This window comes from Ranitomeya imitator, chromosome 5, assembly GCF_032444005.1.
Source record: "Ranitomeya imitator isolate aRanImi1 chromosome 5, aRanImi1.pri, whole genome shotgun sequence".
NCBI lineage: Eukaryota > Metazoa > Chordata > Amphibia > Anura > Dendrobatidae > Ranitomeya > Ranitomeya imitator.
Genome location: NC_091286.1, coordinates 524380801 through 524401901, shown reverse-complemented (window position 1 = coordinate 524401901; position 21101 = coordinate 524380801). Strand labels below are relative to the sequence as shown.

Sequence of the window (21101 nt, the reverse complement as noted above, 5' to 3'; positions counted from 1 at the left end):
ATCCTAGGGGAGTGAACCCTTAGGATACACAGAGCCCACCTTCCAATGGGCAAAGTACGGCCACCCTCCCTCTGCACCGCCACTGATGAACAGCGGTGCTGCATATGGAGCTCCTCAGTCCCTCTCCACCTCCTCATCAAGATGGTGGCGGATCGAGGTTTACTGCACATCCCCCCCATACCTCGCCTGAACAGGAACAACAGCGGTGAGTCTGGCAGAGGTGGGGGGGGGGCTCCCGAGCGCACCGCGGGCTTGGCCCCAGGTTGCGGCCGGGAACCACTAATTTACTCCGTGGCTTCGGCCCCAGCTAGGCCGCGTCTACGCCCACAGCACGTGCCACGCACGAGGCCCCGCCCACCGGTTTAGCGCTTCTCGCACACTGCGAGAAGCGCTCCACATACTCTCGGCGGCCATCTTGGTTACAAGGAGCTTCTGGACGCCAGGTCGCACCTCTCCTCCCGGTAACAGCGCGGCGACAGGACCTGGGTAGGTGCGCTGCACACTGACACAGGCCCTCCTCCTCCTGCACACTGCTCCGCTTTTTTAGCTGCACAAGTGCCCTGCCTCAGCCCTGCATGGAGGTTAGCAGCACAACATGTCTCTGCCTAAACCCTCTAAAAAATCTGCAAAAACACGGTGTTCTTCACTTTTTTGCACCTCCATCAGGCTGCGCTACCAAGCGGGCATACTGTTCCGCTCTGTAATGCTTGTGACCCTAAATGCGCTCAGGAGCCCCCCGCCGCAAACGAGCCTGCTGTGACCAGTCCTCCTGAGTGGGCTTTGTCACTTTCGCAATCTATGGCTTCTTTGACTAAAGCTATCGAGTCCCTCCCGGACCCATCCAGGAGCAGGACCACTGATCCGCCTATTAAGGAAGCTTCCCCTACGGCTGCGGAATCTTCAGCCTGCAGAGGCCGCTCTCATTCTAAGCACAAGCGGTCATCTAGGAAGCGCGTCCGTAGCTCGTCTCCCAGGCTCTCTAGTGCCTCGGCGTCTGGTAGCTCCACTTCCTGCTCTCGCTCCCCAGGCACCTCTTCCGAGCAGGACTCTGAACCTGAGTCTGATGGGCCTCCTGGTCTGAAGTTGCCAGGTTATCAGAGCACTATAGATAGTCTCATTGAGGCCGTCAACCAGTCCCTTCAGGTTGATGAGGAACTGGCGACCTCCAGTATGGATAATTCGGTGTCCTTCAAAAGGACCAAAGGTACTCATAGCGTGTTTGTCAATCACCCGTAGTTCCAGGACATAGTCCAGCGACATAGGGAGCGTCCAGACAAACGTTTTGCAGGCCAGATATCTCTGGAGTCCAAATATCCCTTTTCTCCCGATCTCCGCAAACAATGGTCAGAATCTCATCCTGTGTATCCTCCTGTTTCTCGTTTGTCCCCTAAAACTCTCCTATCTGTGTCGGATGGATCTTCTATCAAAGATCCCACAGATCGCCTAGTGGACAGTCTCACCCATTCAGCTTTTGAAGCTTCAGGCTCGGCACTCTTTCCCTCCTTCGCTGCTACCTGGGTAGCCAAAGCCGTGACTGTTTGGGCAGACTCTCTGCATAAGGCAATGTGCACACTTTGCAGATTCCACTGCGGATTTTTCCGCAGTGGAATTCCAAAATCCGCAGTGAAAACCCGTCGCGGTTTTTACTGCAGATTTATCGCGGTTTTTACTGCGGTTTCTTCTGCGGATTTTCATCTGCAGTTTCCTATTGGAGCAGGTGAAAATCCGCAGAAAAGAAGTGACATGCTGCGGAATGTAATCCGCAGCATTTCCGCGCGGTTTTTTCCGCAGCATGTGCACTGCGTTTTTTGTTTCCCATAGGTTTACATTGTTCTGTAAACTCATGGGAAACTGCTGCAGATCCGCAGAGGTCAAATCCGCTGCGGATCCGCAGCAAAATCCGCAAAGTGTGAATATAGCCTAAGGCTTTACAGAACAGTGATCTTCCTTCTGACAAAGCGGAGCTGGCAAATCAAATTTCCTTGGCTGGCGATTACCACTTAGTAAACGCTTCCCTGGACGCGGCGAATTGCTCTGCTCTTACGGCTTCAAGCGCTGTGGCGATTAGGTAAGCACTATGCTTGAGAAACTGGCGAGCGGACACTGCATCTAAAAAGTTCCTCACGTCCCTTCCATATCTCAGTGGCCGATTATTTGGTGAAAAGCTGGACAAGCTGATTTCAGACGCTACAGGGGGGAAAAGTACTTCCCTTCCCCAGCAGAGATTCAGACAACCGTTCCGTCAACAGCCACAGGCTCGTTTTCGGTCCTTTCATGGAAATTACGCATGGCATTCCTCGGCCAGTTTCCCTGGTTCGGGGCGCCGGGCCGACAGAGACAAAAGCGTACAGGCCCAACCATTCCTGGAGGGGCCGCACCACGCAGTCTAGGTCCAGGGGATCCAGACCCCAACCAACTTCTAAATGACTCGCAATCTCGTCCGGACAACACCAGCAAAGTAGGCGGACGCCCTCTCTTGTTTCTATAAGGCAATCCACCAACAGCACTCAGGTGGGAGGGTGCACGCTCCAAAGTCCCAGGATCCAACTGGACCAATAGTAACAAAAGAAAAAGGAGCAGCATCCATTCCAGTTGAAGAGTTTTCGTGAAAAAAATCTTTATTCTGCCATCACTGGAATACAGCGTTTCGGCCGGAGTGGCCTTTGTCTTGTTTCATCATGCCTGGCTCGCAGTCATTGATGACGAGTGGGTCAGGGATCGATTTTTTTCCTCCCCCCTCCAACCCGGTTTTTCCCTTCCCGCCCTCCCGAAGCAGGAACGTGTGCTCGGGCTTTTCCCCCAGGACATCGAGTCTCTTCGCCAAGACTGAGCCATTATCCCAGAGGACGAAAGCTTCCGCGGTTTTTATTCAAATCTGTTCATGGTCCCCAAAAAGGATGGAGCAGTAAGGCCCATCCTGGACCTAAAGCTCTTGAACAAATTCATCAAAGTCCGTCATTTCAAGATGGAATCCCTCCATTCTGTCATTGCCTCAATGGAACAAGGCGAATTCTTAGCATCCATCGACATCCGGGATGCGTACCTCCACATCCCAATCTTCCCACCTCACCAAAGGTTTCTTCGCTTCGCCGTCAGAGAGAAACATTTTCAGTTCACAGCCTTGCCTTTCGGCCTCGCCACCGCCCCCAGAGTTTTCACAAAGGTCATGGCGGCAGTCATGGCCATTCTACATTCTCGGAGTCTAGTCGTGCTACCCTACCTAGACGACTTACTGGTCAAAGGCCCATCTTTCCAAGCCTGCGAGGAGTGCATCCGCATTTCCTTAGATACTCTTTCTCGGCTGGGCTGGTTGGTCAATTTAAAAAAGTAATCTCCTGTTCCGGCCCAACGGATCTCCTTCCTGGGCATGACCCTGGACACCTCCCTAGGGTTGGTGCTTCTTCCTCGGGACAAGGTCCTGGCTCTTCAACAGGGGGTCTGGAAGCTTCTCCAGCCGTCTCCCTGTTCCACCTTTTTCAGCATGAGGATTATCGGGAAGATGGTGGCAGCAATAGAAGTGATTCCATTTGTGCAACTACATCTCTGTCCCCTCCAGCACGCTCTGCTGGACGCATGGGACGGGAGTCCATTTCCCCTTGACCGACTGTGTCCTCTCTCCCCTCGGGTCAAGCACACACTCCAATGGTGGATGCTTTGAACCTCTCTTCTCCAAGGGAAGTCCTTCCTCCCAGTCCATTGGCTGGTAGTCACTAATGATGCCAGCCTCCTCAGCTGGGGAGCGGTCTTTCACCATCACACTGCGCAGGAAACCTGGACTCTCACGAGTCTCGCCTTCCAATCAATATCCTGGAGATTCGTGCGATTTGGCTGTCTCTAAGGCGGTTCCATCTTCCAGCAGGCCGCCCCATCCGTATCCAGTCCGACAATGCCACGGCTGTGGCTTATATAAATTATCAGGGGGGCACCCGCAGCAGAGCTGCAATGCGCGAGGTAGAGCACATTCTTCGCTGGGCTGAAAACAACCACTCGGTCATATCGGCCGTTCACATTCCAGGAGTGGAGAATCGGGCCGCGGACTTCCTCAGCCGGCAAGGTCTTGCTTCAGGAGAGTGGTCTCCCCATCAGGACATATTCCAACAAATTGCCTTCGTTGGGGTACTCTGGACGTAGACTTGATGGCTTCCTGGTTCAATGCCAAGGTACCTCAGTTTGTAGCCCGGTCTCGGGACCCGAGAGCAATCAGGGCGGACGTGCTGGTCCTTCCTTGGAGTCAGTTTCGCCTTCCTTACCTGTTTCCTCCCCTACCCCTGCTTCCCAGAGTCATCAGGAAGATCAGGGCAGAGAGTGTCCCAGTGATTATCATCGCTCCGGATTGGCCTCGCCGGGCATGGTATGCAGAGCTGGTCCAACTCATCACAGACGTTCCTTGGCGCCTACCAGATCATCCGGATCTACTTTCGCAGGGCCCGATCTACCACCAGAACTCAGGGGCCCTGTGTTTGACGGCTTGGCCGTTGAATCCTGGGTTCTGACTCAAGCAGGTTTTTCCCGTCAGGTAGTTTCCACTTTGATCAATGTCCAAAAGCCGGTGTCATCGCATATCTATCATCGGTCCTGGAACACCTTCTTTGAATGGTGCAGAAGCAGAGGTCGCCCTCTGTAGGCTTTCAATATCCCTACCATCCTGGATTTCCTCCAATCTGGTCTGGACTTGGGGCTTTCGCCGTGTTCCCTTAAAGGGCAGGTCTTGGCCTTGTCAGTCCTTTTTCAGCGAAAAATTGCTTCCAAACCCCAGGTCAGAACGTTCTTTCAGGGAGTCTCCCACGTGATGCCTCCCTATAGAGCACCTCTAGAGGCTTGGGACATCTGGTCCTAGGTGTCCTGCAGGAATCTCTCTTCAAGCCGTTGCAGGACATCTCTCTACCTCTCCTTTCATGGAAGGTGGCTTTTCTCATCGCTATTACATCGATCAGACGAGTCTCTGAATTGGCTGCCCTTTCCTGCCGTTCCTTACATTCCACCGAGACAAGGTGGTCCTCAGACCGTCCCCTGCCATCCTCCTAAAGGTGGTGTCTTCCTTCCACCTTAACAAGGATATCGTACTTCCGTCATTTTGTCCTACTCCGACGCACCGCGTGGAGAAGGCTCTTCACTCTCTGGATCTTGTGAGAGCTCTCAGGAAGTACGTGTCTAGGACGGCACCTTTTCGACAGACGGAAGCTCTGTTCGTGCTTCCGGCACGACACCGGAAGGGACTGGCCACTTCTAAGTAGACAATCACCAGATGGATTCAGTCGGCTATTCAAGAGGCTTATCGTGTCAGAGGCAAGCCTATCCCAGCGGGTCTCAGGGCACACTCCACTCGGTCGGTGGCTGCTTCCTGGGCAATTCGGAATCAAGCATCTGCAGAGCAAGTTTGCAAAGCAGCGACCTGGTCTAGCCTGCACACCTTCTCAAAGCATTACATTGTCCATACTCGGGCATCTTCAGATGCAAGCCTGGGTAGGCGTATTCTGCAGGCAGCGGTGGCGCACCTGTAGATAGCAGGTGCCATGAGTTTACACTGTTGTGTTATTTCCCACCCAGGGACTGCTTTTGGACGTCCCACGGTCCTGTGTCCCCCAATGTGGCGATGTAGAAATAGGAATTTTTGTGTGCTCACCGTAAAAAGCTTTTCTCCGAGCCACTCGTTGTGGGACACAGCACCCACCCTTGTTTTGGCCTGTTGCCTATGATGAAGGTTTTAGCCTTTGACATATTGTACCTACGGTTAATTTTTGTTCATCTCCTACTGCTTTGCTACTGAACTGGTATTATCCGGAGCCAGTGGGTGGTGTATACTGCAGAGGACGAGCTAACCCTTTTTGTATTTACTTGGTGTCAGCCTCCTAGTGGCAGCAACATACACCCATGGTCCTGTGTCCCTCAATGAGTGGCTCAGAGAAAAAGATTTTACGGTGAGTACAGAAAAATCCCTATTTTGTCCATAATCTTTAAAAAGGCATGTTTTGCGCAAAGCTAACACTGTGCAAAACCAAAAACACCATACCCACAGCAAAGTATGATGGAGACAGAATTATGCTTTGGGGCTTTTTTTCAGCAAGTGGAACACAAGCTTTAGTCAATGTGGAAGGAACTATGAACAGTTCCAAATAGGAGTCAATTTTGCGACACAACCTTCAAGCCTCTGATAAAATCTGAAGAGGAATTTCACCTTTCAGTACAATAACGACCCAAAGCATACCTCCAAATCAACAAAACAATGTATTAACCAGAATAAGAGCAAAGTTTTGGAATGGCCCAACCAAAGCCCAGACCTCAATCAAATTGAATATATGTGGGTTGACCTGAAGAGGAAGCTATTAACAGGAGATGCCATTGCAATCGGACAGATTTGGAGTGCTACTGCAAGGAGGAGTTATAGATGCGCCATGCTTATAGGCTCCTATTTAAAAAAAAAATGAATGTTGTCATAAATTCATGGGAACTTCCAAGAAAGTTTTATTTTAAAGATGTTCATATTTATGCAACCACATAATATTAGTACTTTATTTTTCCACCCAAAAAGATTTGTTTTTCAATTTAGTTGTGCAAAGTATGGGTGGCATCAAGGCTATGTGCACACTTGTACGCATTTGCTCCATAGATATCTGAACCAAAAACGTGTTTCTTTGCAGGAAAAACACTGTGTAAAGCACACACATTTTCCTACATTTTTGTGAGCTGTTTTTCCATTAATATTAATGGATGAAAAACGTTGCAAAAATGCTGAAAGAATTGACATGCTGATATACAAATGGGAAAGAACCTACATTTGAAAGGGATTTTGGAAATCTGTGTTTGCTTGTACAGTAAAATGCATATGTGATAAAAAGTCTTGCTTGTAGTCTATTTTTTCACATATGGTTATCCAGAAAATGATCATGTAAATCAGGGGGACTAGAGAGAACAGATTGGACGGAGGGTTGTTTACGTGCCCCCTCTGCCTTGCACTGTGTGAATTCGGCTGGTGCAGAAGCAGAGCGGGGATACATGCCTTTCTCCTGTTTGCCACGGCTGCTCAGGTGCCACATCTCTGTGCATCAGTGTGGTGAACTGCCACTAGAGTCCCCCATACCAATTGTTTTTTTTACATAATCTAAGAAACCTAGACTATAGACTTAATTTTTAAAAGGGATTCTAGGTGACTTTTTCCAGTCCAAAGCATTACATTGACTTGTATGCAACTGGGTGAAAAACAGCTGCCACATATTAATTAATTAAAATCAATCACTAGCGTTATAAACAGTCACAGTGTCGTCTTAGCCTAAAGATTAGTTAACATCAAGCATGACTCTTTATTTTAATATATTATACATAAAAATATAACTTTTCTAAATATTATTTTAAAAAATCACTAGGTAAAGGCATTTGTCTATGTGAAGGGTGCACACATGGTATGTAAATCTATGGCTACGTTCACATTTGCGCGCAGCGTCGTCGACGCATGCGTCATGCGCCCCTATCTTTAACATGGGGGGCGCATGGACATGCGCCGGTATGCGTTGTACTGCGTTTTACGACGCATGCGTCATGTAGACGCACAGACAGGGCGCAGAGGACGCTACTTGTAGCGTTTTTCCTGCGCCGAAATTCCTGCTCTGTGCTTTCTTATGACAACGCATGCGTCGCAAAAAGCAGCGTTGTGCACATGTGGTGTTGGTTGCGTCGCCGATGCTGCGCCCAACAAGGCAAATGTGAACGTAGCCTATCTGCTGAAAGGCATCAGCAGCTCCCAGCTTTCCTATCAGCACTAGGTCACTCCACAGAATGGAAGTGATGTATCTGCGCTGAGCAGTGTGATCTCCCTGTATAGAGAGCACTGATAAAGTACTTCTGATGGTAAGCTGTGTAGTGACGGTGAAAACTCTTTTGAAGTTAAACAATTTCCCCATCGGCAGCAGCACATACAGTATCATTCCCGCTATAAGCTCTATGCACTAAGCAGCGAGATCTCACCAATTATTGCGAGATCTCACTGCTTAGTGAGGAGACACTATAGCGTGAATGAGACTGGTACATGCTACTTCCAGGGGCATTTGATAAGAATCTTCACTGCCGCTCCACTGCCCATCACCAGAAGGTCTACATCAATACTTTAGCATCTGTCACTATCACATTGGTCTCTGTATCGTTCGGAGCATTCTCACGCCATTCTTAGCAGAGAGCAGTATGACAGTGATGGAAGCTGTAGCACTGCAGAAAGACAGGATGAACTCCTCTTATAAAGTAACAATGTGTCCCCGGGTGTAGCTCTTCCTGGGGCTTCTGCGTGCATTAGAAGCATGCATGGTTCAAATGGATCAATAAGAGGCTATGTCATCTACAAGAAGGCATCACACTTCGATTGACCAATATATAAGGCTTTGAAATTCAATATCTAAAACAAAAACAAGCACACACAAAGCATTTACTGTTTGCTGCAGGTTTAGCGCAGTCATTATGTGCTCTTGAGCATAAGAGTTCTTTCCATCAACAAAAGTTCAGAAGATCAGCTATCACCATCCCTATGGGGCAATTCAGAGTCCTATTCTCAGAATTGGTGGGACACCAAGTAAGGCTATGTTTCTCTTATTGATACATTATGGGTTGTAAAACGAAATCCTATGTCCTGAGTGCCAAAGTGACTCCTTCTTTAAAGGAAAGCTATCATCAGAAAATGACCTATTTATCCGGTTTTCTCAGATACTTCATTGAGGGACTGTTGGAATTGTCTGCTGCCACTAGAAGACTGACACTAAGGCTACTTTCACACTGGCGTTTTTTTTTTTAATACGTCGCAATGCGTCGTTTAGGGGAAAAAGCGCATCCTGCAAAGTTGTTTGCAGGATGTGTTTTTGCCCCATAGAGTAACATTACCGACGCATTGCAACGTATTGACACACGTCGCAAACGTCATGCGACGGTTGCGCCGTGTTGTGGCGGACTGCCGGGAGCAAAAAACGTTAAATTTAACGTTTTTTGCTGCCGACGGAACGCCCTGACCTCCCCGCACCTCACAATGGGGCAGCGGATGCGCCGGAGAAATGCATCCGCTGCACCCGTTGTGCAGTGCATCCAACGCTAGCGTCGGAATCTCGGCCCGACGCACTGCGACGGGCCGAATCCGGCGCTAGTGTGAAAGTAGCCTAAGAAAGAAAAATGAAGTCTACTCCACCTTCACAGGTTGCACCAAGCTACTCAGTGTAGCTTACATTGACATAGAAATTCAGACCTGTTCCTTCCTATGGAGTTTTCTGGGGTTTTTTCAAACTAAATAGAAAATGGCTTCACTGTCATCCCACTCAGAAACCGAGAGCACAATGCTGAAAGGGTCACACTGTATTGTCTGTGGTCGGGATGGCAGGACCTCATTCCCTGATGCAGCAGATCAGGTAACCAGGCAGACGTTCCCTGTCTCCTAAACCGCCTACCCCCCATAGTGTGGTGCGTTGCATAGAGCGAAGATGGATCCATGGGCCACAGCAAAGACTGGACCATGGGAAACATCTTTTACGGGCCCCAGGAAAGATAGATGCACGGCCTACCAGCTATCGCCTCTTCGGGACGTATAAGTATAGTCCCCTCACATCTACAGCTCTGATTTGCTCAGTCCCCTTTTACCTAGTGCCAGTCTCCATCCCCTGTTGCAGTCCTCCGCTTCGCCGAATAGTCCTGTCATGTTCACAGCGTAGTTTCCTACTACTCCGGTAGGGCCAGTTGTAATCTAGTTAACTTTTCATTGCAAGCTATCAAGCTTGTGCGGGTTTTTCACATGAGCTTTTGCCGTCCCGGTCTCCTCCCCACTGTATAGCCTATCTGGCTCGCATTGGTCATTCTTGCACACATCTGAGTCATGACCACTGCCCTTTCCTCCTGCCTCAGAGAAGCAGCCTTTCTCTGACACTCCTGCACTGTGGGAGAGTACGCCGCTCAGATATTCCTCCAAAATGGACTCCTAGCTAGTCCTCAAGTCACCTCCAGAACTCTCTAGGACTTTGTGACTGCCCTAGGAATATGCTCTGGTAATCTGGCTGCTACCCTGCTCCCCTTAGCACTCCCTCTTCTCTTTTTTTTTTTTTGTTTTCTTCCTCTTCTCTACCAAGCCCGATTTCAGAGATGATCATATACGCCATCCTGCCCTAACTGGTCACACATTTTTTCTGTGCCTCTTGCAAGTGTAAATTTCCCTCAGGCCAGAGCACCACAACATACACCGATTGAAGCTACATACCCTAGAGGAGTTCACCGATGTCTGACATGAAATGCCCCCTCTCCCCTTGAATGGGCTGTAGCTCTCTCCCAATCTATGCCTGAGCTAATCAAGGTATCCCCATCCTTGGTTTCCATCATAGACCGTCAACCTATTTTTTTCCACCACCTCTTGTATTTTTACCAGTAGGCAGGGTGAGTTGGACCTACCTGCTACTCTGCACCAACATAGCAGATTGTACAGGAGATCCAAGTGACCTCTAGCAAGTTCCTCCTCCAGATATCCTTCTCTATTCATCTGTCCCAGGATGGGTCTCTTGTCTTGCTCTCCAAAGGCCCAGTCTGTGCCGGAATCTGACCTTCACCCCGACTTAAATTCAGAACTAGACTCCGACCAGATTTCCAAGCTGGGGGACATGACAAACAGCCTGGTTCAGGCCATGAACCAATCCTTCGTCAAGAAAGCAGGCTCCTCTCCTTATGTGCAACCCTTCAAGATAGTTGGGCAAGCTGCCAGATGCTTCTCAAATCACAAGGAATTCAACAGTTGTGTCCAAGGAGTGGAAGCACCCGAACAAATGTTTCCATAAACAGAAGTGCATGTATATCTTGTTTCTAGGCAAACTCCTTAATATTTGGCCCGACTCACTCTCAGTGGATCCCCATAGTTTTCTGGCTATCCACAAATACTATGCTTCTGCACTCTGATGGAGCAGCTCTCAAACCTACAGGTAGACACATTGAGTTCTTGGCAACTAAGGGTACCGTCACACTATATGATTTACCAACGATCACGACCAACGATACGACCTGGCCGTGATCGTTGGTAAGTCGTAGTGCGGTCGCTGGAGAGCTGTCACACAGACAGCTCTCCAACGACCAACGATGCTGAGGTCCCCAGGTAACCAGGGTAAACATCGGGTTACTAAGCGCAGGACCGCGCTTAGTAACCCGATGTTTGCCCTGGTTACCAGCGTAAAAAAAACCAAACAGTACATACTTACATTCCGGTGTCTGTCCCTTGCCGTCTGCTTCCCGCACTCACTGACTGCCGGCCGTAAAGTGAAAGCACAGCACAGCGGTGACGTCACCGCTGTGCTCTGCTTTCACTTTACGGCCGGCAGTCAGTGAGTGCGGGAAGCAGACGGCAAGGGACCTGACGGACACCGGAATGTAAGTATGTACTGTTTTTTGTTTTTTTTTTACATTTACCCTGGTAACCAGGGTAAACATCGGGTTACTAAGCGCGGTCCTGCGCTTAGTAATCCGATGTTTACCCTGGTTACAAGCGAACGCATCGCTAGATCGGTGTCACACACACCGATCTAGCGATGACAGCGGGAGATCCAGCGACGAAAGAATGTTCCAAACGATCTGCTACGACGTACGATTCTCAGCAGGATCCCTGATCGCTGCTGCGTGTCAGACACAGCGATATCGTATGGATATCGCTGGAACGTCACGAATCGTACCGTCGTAGCAATCAAAATGGCACTGTGTGACGGTACCCCAAGTCTGCCTTTGAAGCCATCCACATCACCCTCTGTCCAGTCTTTGCCTCTACCTGGGTGGAACACGAACATTGCTTCCAAAGAATCCCTTACAGGCCTCCTTTTTCCAGGCTACTGCCTTTTCTGGCGCTAGTCGGATCAGATTCAGTCTGTCACCGTTGGTAAGAGCACCATGCTCACACAACCCATGCCCAGACACTCTTTTCCCAAGCGTAAGACGCATCAGTTTTGGCCCATTCGTTAGTTCTTCTCAGGAAATGGTTTTACCGTCAGGAAAGGCCATCGATGCTTCAATAAAAGAGGAGACCTTTGTTCAAACTGGCCCCATCCTGGCGCCCACTTGGTCAGTCCAACATGTCCTCCAGATTGAGGCAACAAGTATATTTCAGCGTGATGGACCGTTCCCACCCGAGAACCCTCTTCAGATGGGCAACAGATTTCTGCTATTCCAGGACGTGTGGTTTATTGAAGTAGATGACACCTGGGTAAGAGAAACGTAATCTCCAGATACAAGATTACTTTAAATCTCACACTCCCTTCTTGGCTTTCTTTTTTTTTTTTTTTTTTTAAAGGGGTCAGTTGTCATCCTTCTGGTTCTTCCTTGAAGGTGCCTCTTCATTCCGTCATGACCTCCATGGTACCCAAAGAATTTATTTTTTCAGTAGATACCAGGTTGCCTATCTCCACATCCCCCATCATTCCTGCTCATCAGAAGTTTCTTCACTTCCCTATTTAACAGTTTCCCTTTTTGGTAGTGGATCACCCCTTCAGACTAGCTAATGCCCACCAGGCTCTCTTGCTCTCTCTCCCACCATGGCTCTCTTGCGTTTCGAGTGGGGTTTATAATCTTCGTTTACCAGAACGATGTTCTCTCAAAATTCTGAAAACCTAGAAAGTCTACAGATTACTCTGAATACTCTTACTTCAGATGGATGATCAACAAACTGAATTCCTCCCTGTTACCTTCTCACCGAATTGTCTTTCTGGGCAAGTTGCTCGATAGTGTCTGAGCCAAGGTTTCTCTTTCGGAAGACAAAAAGTCTGTTCTCCAGGCCAGCTTTCACATACTTAAATTGACATCTTTAGTCCCTCTTTGCTCCTGTATGAGCGTTTTGTGCAAGATGGTGGCAGCCATCTCATTGGGACAGGTCCATCCTCTCTGTGCCCTGTCCAATCCTTCTACCCTTCCAAATCTGGCAGTCTCATCTGGTGGATCACCTCTCCTGTAATCCACCAGGAGGGTCACTCCTTTCTTTTCATTAATTTTCAGATTGTGACTACAAACACCAGTCTTTTATGCTGAGGACTGGTTCACAGCTAGTTCACTTTGCAGGGGCGATGCAAGAACCACAATGCCCGTATTATCAATGTACTGGAATGAAGAGCTATTCTTTTGGATTTGGTGGTTTTGTGCCTGCTTCCGTCTTTTCTTTCCAGAGTGATTTCTTCCTTTCACCTCAATAATGAGATTGTCCTACTTCCTTCTGACCTTCTTGTTCCTCTCTCACAAAGCGTTCTCTACACAAGTAGGACATCGCCAAGGCTTACTTTTCATTCCGGAAGATCCTTGCAGAGGTGTGCCCACCTCTCAAACCATCATTATTTGCTCGATGCTGCCATTCTGTAAGCTTATCGTGTTAAGGCTTGAGCTCCCCTGTTCAGGGTCACTGCTCACTCCACTCAATCAGGTGTCTGTTCTGCAACTCTATAAGGCCTCTACTTTGTCTTCAGTGTATACCTTTTTAAAATTAAACATTTTTCTGTTACTTGGGAGAAATGTGATTCAAGCGGCAGTCATTCATCTACTTGCCTGAGGATTTGCTATTATTTTATATTCAATTTTCAAGCTTGATGTTCTTCCTCCCTATGGACAGATGACTCTCCATGATTTCCTACTTCCCCCATTGAAAAATGAGGATTTTTGGTAGCGTGAAATCTGTTTCTTGTAGCTTTCTTGGGGTATGGGAACACTGCTTCCACACCATTGAGCTCATGTTCGATTTCTTTCCCGATTTGTATTCTTTCCTTTTTTTTTTTTTTGCTACACCTACTACATTTTGCTAACTGAGTAGCTTTGTGCCAGTAGGCAGGTATAGCTTGCTGAGGGGTAGCAGACTGACTTGTGTTCTTTTTAAAATCAGCCTCTTGGTAGCAGCAAACCGCACCCATGATTTTCTGTGTTTCCAATGATGGGTAACATCTCTATACATAGCTCATAACACAGGATCCACCAATCACAATAGTTGATGGCACACCCTGCTCCCCCTCCTTTTACACTGACTTTAGCTCACACTCGTTACATACTTCAATAGAAAAGACATGGTCAAAGTTTGACCATTGTAGCTAAGATATGTATTTCTCCTTCGCCACATTGGGGGACACATGACCGTGGGTGTATGCTGGTGCCGCTAGGAAGCTGACACTGAGTGAATATAAAAAAAGTTAGCTCCTCCTTTGCGGTATACACCACCCACTGGCTCCAGACAGAACTAGTTCATGCTTAGTGTCCATAGGAGTCACACTGGGGTCTGCTATTCAGACCATACCTTTTTTATTTTAATTTTATTTTTCAACCTTTTACTGTTTAAACCTTTTTCCACGAGGAAGACTGGGGCGACAGACCCTTCCAAGGGGCCAACCTCCCCCAACCAATAGGCGAGCACGGTGATTGTCGCCTCCCCGTTTCCTCTCCTTCGACGTGGGATGCCATGCCTGAGCTATACTAGGGGCGACGGTTCCCTTCAGGGCACCGATCTCCCCACACCAGCAACAGACAGGAACATGGAGGGTCACCTCCATGTTCACCCTTGTGAGCCAGGCTACAGCTGGACACTGTGAAATCCTAGGGGAGTGAACTCTTAGGATACGCAGAGGCCCCTATGGCGTCCTTGCTGCTCCCGCTGCAACACCACTGATTGAACAGCGGTGCTGCAAGGAGCTGAACGGTCCCGCTCCACCTCCCCTCTAAAAGGGAATGGTGGATGGAGGGTTCCTGCACCGTCTGCATCGCAACCCTCACCTGCAAGCAGAGTGCCGGCTCTGTCTTCCCTCCAGCTCCGGCGGTAAGTTTGAGATCCTGGGGGCGCCTAGAGCGCGATCCTCTGGATTTTTTTCTGACCGGGCATTTTCTTCCGGCGGGGATAGTCGGGGGGTGGGGGGGACCCTACAGCCATCACGGCCCTTTGTTCCGGTCAGGTGCTGGTAATTTAGCTCCCGGCCTTGGCCTCCGCTAGGCCGGTAACTCCGCCATGCTCCTGTGCTGGTGGTGCCGAAAAATTTAGTTCCCTATGCAGCATCAATAGTAAAAGATAGAATGTTAAAAAAAAAAACGTGATATTCTCACCTTCTGACGGCCCCCGCAGCCTTCCCGCTCCCAGCAGCTCCCGTTCCCAGTAATGCCTAGTGGCAGTGAACCGAAGCGGAATTGGCATGCGTATTACCGCTAAACACTAGCATTTTGCAAGCGTAATTAGCTTGCAGAATGCTAGCGTTTTCCAAGCGATCTGTAGCATCGCTTGGGAAAACTGATTGACAGGTTAGTCACACTTGTCAAACATAGTGTTTGACAAGTGTGACCAACTTTTTACTATTGATGCTGCCTATGCAGCATCAATAGTAAAAGATAGAATGTTAAAAATTGTGATATTCTCACCTTCTGACAGCCCCCGCAGCCTTCCCGCTCCTCGAGATGCTCCCGGCAGCTCCCGTTCCCAGTATTGCCTCACGGCAGTGACCCCAGATGACGTGGCATCACGCGAGACCGCTACGTCATCACAGGTTATTGTCGCAAGACATTACTGGGAGCGGGAGCATCGCGAGGAGCGGGAAGGCTGCGGAAGATAAGAATATCACGATTTATTTTTTTTTTTTTTTTTTACAGGTATGTGGTTCCCAGGGCCAGGAGGAGAGTCTCCTCTCCTCCACCCTGGGTACCAACCGCACATGATCCGCTTACTTCCCACATGGTGGGCATAGCCACATGCGGGAAGTAAGCGGATCAATGCTTTCCTATGTGTGCGGAATCCCCACGATAACGCACAAGGAATGAACATGCTGCGTTTTTTTCCGGAATGCGTTTCCAATGCAGAAAAAAGCGCAGCATGTGCACAAAAAATGTGGAATGCATTAAAAATGATAGAAATGGCCGAAAAAATGCTAAGAAAATCAAAAAATTCTGAACGTGTGCACATAGCCTAAAAGTTCTCCTGCGCTTTGTGTTAATCCTGTTGGTCTGGGGCATTTATTCTGGGCTACTGCTCTCCATCCTTCCGCTTTAATTTACATGGGTGATGCCTCCTGCATCATCTAAATAGCCTGTCAAAATCCCACGCCTGTGCAGAGATATCCCTGACTTGCATCTGCTCTGCCCTACTGAGCCGAAAACATCAGTGCGCATGTGTCTGCCCACGTCTTTCCAGCTCATGTACCCAAACTATCTTGCCGCCATTGCTGTGTGCATGCGCGCTGATGTTTTCTGCTCTGCCCGCAGTAGGGCAGAGCATAGTGTGCAGGCACGAGCCTGCAACTTCTCTGCGCAGTCGTGGGATTTCACCCGGCTGCTTGGATGATGCAGAAGGCATCACCCATGTTAATTTAAATGGGAGGACGGTGAGCAGCAGCCAGGAGGAGGGATAGAGAATCCAGAAGGAATGCCCCTCGGACTGAACCAATACAGCACGGGAGAACGTTAAAAGTTTTTTTGGGGGGTTATATAGGTGGAGACGGGGTTATATAACCATTTATGAGATGTAGCACAAGCTTAAGGTGATAGTTTTAGTTGACACATGACAAAAACTAGTGACTGGTTCCTTTAAAAAAAAAAGTTATTTTACTGATTTAAAAAAACATGTAGCATGAAAGCGTGATTTTCAGTAGGTCATTTTCGGATGATGGCTTCCCTTCAAGGGATTAATATTCTGATCCGTGTGTCTCGTCATCCAATATCTGGCTCAGTCTGTGGTCCCCATCTGTATCTCACAGTGATGTGCATGATCCATGGACCTGTGGTCCCGAGATTTCTGGGTTTGGGGGTTTTATATGGCTGAGTTAAACTGTTTGCTGTGCTATTCTGTTTGCTTACGACTTGGGATCCCACTTTATTGATGTTATGCAATTTTATTTGAAGGTAACAAAGCAAAGAGTTGCTACTAATAAGAGTAGCGAGAACTCGAGCACATCAAGTAGTGAGCAGAGACAGGTTCCTGATGTTGCCAGTCATCTTCCCTCAGAATACTCTTCTGTCAATGTGACTTCTCCACAAACCACTCGGTGCTCTGCGATAGAAAAGTCTGCTACTCCTGTCTCTGGGGCTCCACGCTCTAAACCAAACACAGGCTCAGCAAGCAAGCGGAAACCTCGGAAACTGGCAGTGAATTTTAATGTCCCTAAAACCACAGAATAAACCTGACTTTTGGATTTTCATCATCTGTATTACCGCCTTAACATTGCTGTGTACAAACGGCATGAGCTGCTGTCTGCAATTTTAATCTTTTTTTTTTGTTTTTTGTTATTATTTTCTCATCAGTGCTTATATTAGACTGTACCTATATTGATAACCACTTTACATCCATTTATTAAATATCACAAAAATCATAACTGATGATGGATTACCAAGCAGCACTTGGACACATGTTCAACCTTTTACTTCTGGAACCTGCACGGTTTTTTTTTTGTTTGTTTTTTTTACTAAAAATTAATCCTTTTTTTTTTTTTTAAACTTCTAATGAGTTGCTTTGAATAAAATCAATGTTCTCTTTAAGAGTAACCTACTGCAATCCTGGAAGCCGTACAACGCTGCACATTTGGTAAATGTGTCCAGTGCTGTGATCCAGATCCAGCTGCCATCTCCTGTGCTGTAAAGTATTACAGGAACAGTAGTACTTTGCATTGCCATGCTTGAGGCTGTTTTCGCCCATGCTGATCATGTACGTGCCTTCATCCTAGGCAGCTCTTCTGCACAACACCACCTATTACTGTGCCTGTCTCCTCACAGTGTGGATGTAGCATCCTCTTCACCCTCTTGTGCTCTGTGCAGGGTGTGGTACTATAATTTCCACACATATAGAGGTTGCCCACTATTGGACAACCCCTTCTTAATTGCTAAACGGTCCATCAATAAAATTGAAAAAGAATTGCTTACCTCCGATCACCACATTGATGGTCAAGTGACATTGTACTACATGACTGCTGCAGTCTTTATTACTGACAGATGCAGAATGCTGCAGCAGTCACGTAACGATCAGGTGATGCACCACTTGCTGTAGGATTTAAGCATAAACAGTATATAGTTTTTTTTGTTTTTTCAATTTATGATGGACTTTTTAGCCGGTTAACGGTAGGGTTGGCTTTTAGTGGATTATACTTTTTTAATACTTTTGTTTTGGTCATTTATTTTTCTTTTTTTACATATTTTTGACTGGAGAATGTATTTGGAGCATGTACTGTTTTACAGTCTATTTGTTCTTAAAAGGCCACACATTTATTTTGTTAAATTATCCATCACTCTGTTTTAAGCTCCTCGGCATGTGTTGCCGTAGGGCGGACTAGAATTAAATGTTTTATTGATAATTTCCTGTTTCTTCTTCCTAAGGCTGTTCCAAAACCTTTTTTTCAAAGAACACTTCAATTTCCCCCAGTTATGGTTTTTAAGTCCTGGATTTTTTCATTGGGTCTTATATAAAACACTATTTTATTAAGAAAGGAAAACTTTTATGTGCCCATTTCTCTAGTTTCAAATTTTTTAATTAAACTAGTTTTCTCTGTATTTACAGTATAAAGTGCGGGTGTTTCATAGTAGCATGTGTCAGTAAATGTGTGTAAAACATACCTTGCAGATCAGGATCATGGCATGTCACTATTCTGCACAATGGACAAAAACATGTTTTTATTTTTTTTATTAAAAAATAAATGTTGATTGCAGAATTGTACACAAAATATATATATATATATGCAATGTTGCAATGTGTCCGAAATTGTTCTTTATCTTTATTTTATCAAATGATTTACATTTTCAGTTTTAACAAATGACTCACATCTCTAAGAATATCATGAGAAGAACTAACCTTAACTTTGTGGACACACTGAGGCCCGATTCATCAAGACTGGCAATTTTCTTGCTGGTATTGATGAAGGGACGTGGTACAGTCAGACGCTCCCGATTCTTAAGGAGGTGTACGTCTCTTTATGAATCTGTGGTATCTGACGAGTGACGTCCACCTTCGGGCACTACGCCATAAATCCAGTCAGGGACTGGAGTGAGATTTCTGGTGTAGGGATTACCACAGTTCATCATGAATTAGAAGAGCTATAGCGGCATGCCCCTGTTTTGCATCTTTGAAGAGGATTTGGAAATTTTACACTCTGTACTACAACCTCCTCAAAAAACTTAGTGTGTGCGTACCCTAAATGAGCTTTCCAGTTTCAGAAAATCATATTCCCAGGTGTAGTTTGTGTTGGAAAAAGCAGGTTTTTTGTTTGTTTTGTTTTTTACTCTTCCTGGGTCCAACTGAGTCTCCACCAGCGCTCTGTGTCTATTATTGTCTGTTGTGCTCTGAGCAACTTCTGCTGTCAACTCTGACAGAGCCGCTGAACTCGCTGCCGCTGAGCTCAGTGATCGACAGCAATTCTTCAGACCATAACCGATACTGGCAGCAGCAACAGAGACTTGGCACTGGACCCTTGGGTTTGTAAAGCACAGTTTGTTTTTCTTAAAACAAACTGCTCCTTAAGACAGAGTTTTTCTGATAATGGAAAATTTTAACCCCTTCATTACCCAGCCTATTTTGACCTTAATGACCTGGCCGTTTTTTGCAATTCTGACCAGTGTCCCTTTATGAGGTAATAACTCGGGAACGCTTCAACGGATCCTAACGGTTCTGAGATTGTTTTTTCGTGACATATTGGGCTTCATGTTAGTGGTACATTTAGGTCAATAATTTTTGCGTTTGTGAGAAAATGGAAATTTGGCTAAAATTTTGAAAATTTCGCAATTTTCAAATTTTGAATTTTTATTCTGTTAAACCAGAGAGTTATGTGACACAAAATGGTTAATAAATATCATTTCCCACATGTCTACTTTACATTAGCACAATTTTGGAAACAAAATTTTTTTTTGCTAGGAAGTTATAAGTGTTAAAATTTGACCAGCGATTTCTCATTTTTACAGCAAAATTTACAAAACCATTTTTTTAGGGACCACCTCACATTTGAAGTCAGTTTGAGGGGTCTGTATGGCTGAAAATACCCAAAAGTGACACCATTCTAAAAACTGCACCCCTCAAGGTACTCAAAACCACATTCAAGAAGTTTATTAACCCTTCAGGTACTTCACAGCAGCAGAAGCAACATGGAAGGAAAAAATGAACATTTAACTTTTTAGTCACAAAAATGTTTTAGCAACAATTTTTTTTATTTTCCCAAGGGTAAAAATAGAAACTGGACCCCAAACGTTATTGCACAATTTGTCCTGAGTACGCCGATACCTCATATGTGGGGGGCAACCACTGTCTGGGCGCACGACAGGGCTCTGAAGGGAAGGAGCGCCATTTGACTTTTTGAATGAAAAATTGGCTCCAATCTTTAGCGGACACCATGTCGCGTTTGGAGAGCCCCTGTGTGCCTAAACCTTGGAGCTCCCCCACTTGTGACCCCATTTTGGAAACTAGACCCCCCCAAGGAGCTTATCTAGATGCATAGTGAGCACTTTGAACCCCCAGGTGCTTCACAAATTGATCCGTAAAAATGTAAAAGTACTTTTTTTTTCACCAAAAATTTATTTTAGCCTCAATTTCTTCATTTTCACATGGGCAACGGGATAAAATGGTGTACTCAGGAGAAATTGTCCAACACATTTTAGGATCCGATACCTCATATGTGGTCAAAAACCACTGTTTGTGCACACGGCAAGACTCGGAAGGGAAGGAGCGCCATTTGACTTTTGAATGAAAAATTAGCTCCAATCGTTAGCGGACACCATGTCGCGTTTGGAGAGCCCCTGTGTGACTAAACATTGGAGCTCTCCCACATGTGACCCCATTTTCGAAACTAGACCCCCAAGGAACTTATCTAGATGCATAGTGAACACTTTGAACCCCCAGGTGCTTCACAAATTGATCCGAAAAAATGAAAAAGTACTTTATTTTTCACAAAAAATTTCATTTAGCCTCAATTTGTTCATTTCCACATGGGCAACAGGATAAAATGGATCCTAAAATTTATTGAGCAATTTCTCCTGAGTACACTGATACCTCACATTTGGGGGTAAACCACTGTTTGGGCACGCGGCAGGGCTCGGAAGGGAAGGAGTGCCATTTGACTTTTTGAATGAAAAATTTGCTCCAATCGTTAGCGGACACCATGTCACGTTTGGAGAGCCCCTGTGTGCCTAAACATTGGAGCTCC

General features: G+C 46.8%; 1 protein-coding gene across 2 annotated transcripts in view; it reads left to right on the top strand.

Annotated features, from left to right (window-relative positions):
• Positions 1-18658, top strand: part of XRN1 (5'-3' exoribonuclease 1) — a 227733-nt gene extending 209075 nt beyond the window's left edge. For both annotated transcript variants that reach the window (XM_069727559.1, XM_069727558.1), the window contains one exon: positions 16828-18658. In XM_069727559.1, the coding sequence (XP_069583660.1) occupies positions 16828-17103 (276 nt within the window). In that variant the 3' untranslated portion in view covers positions 17104-18658. The remainder of the gene's footprint in view (positions 1-16827) is intronic.
• The last annotated feature ends 2443 nt before the right edge of the window (positions 18659-21101 follow it).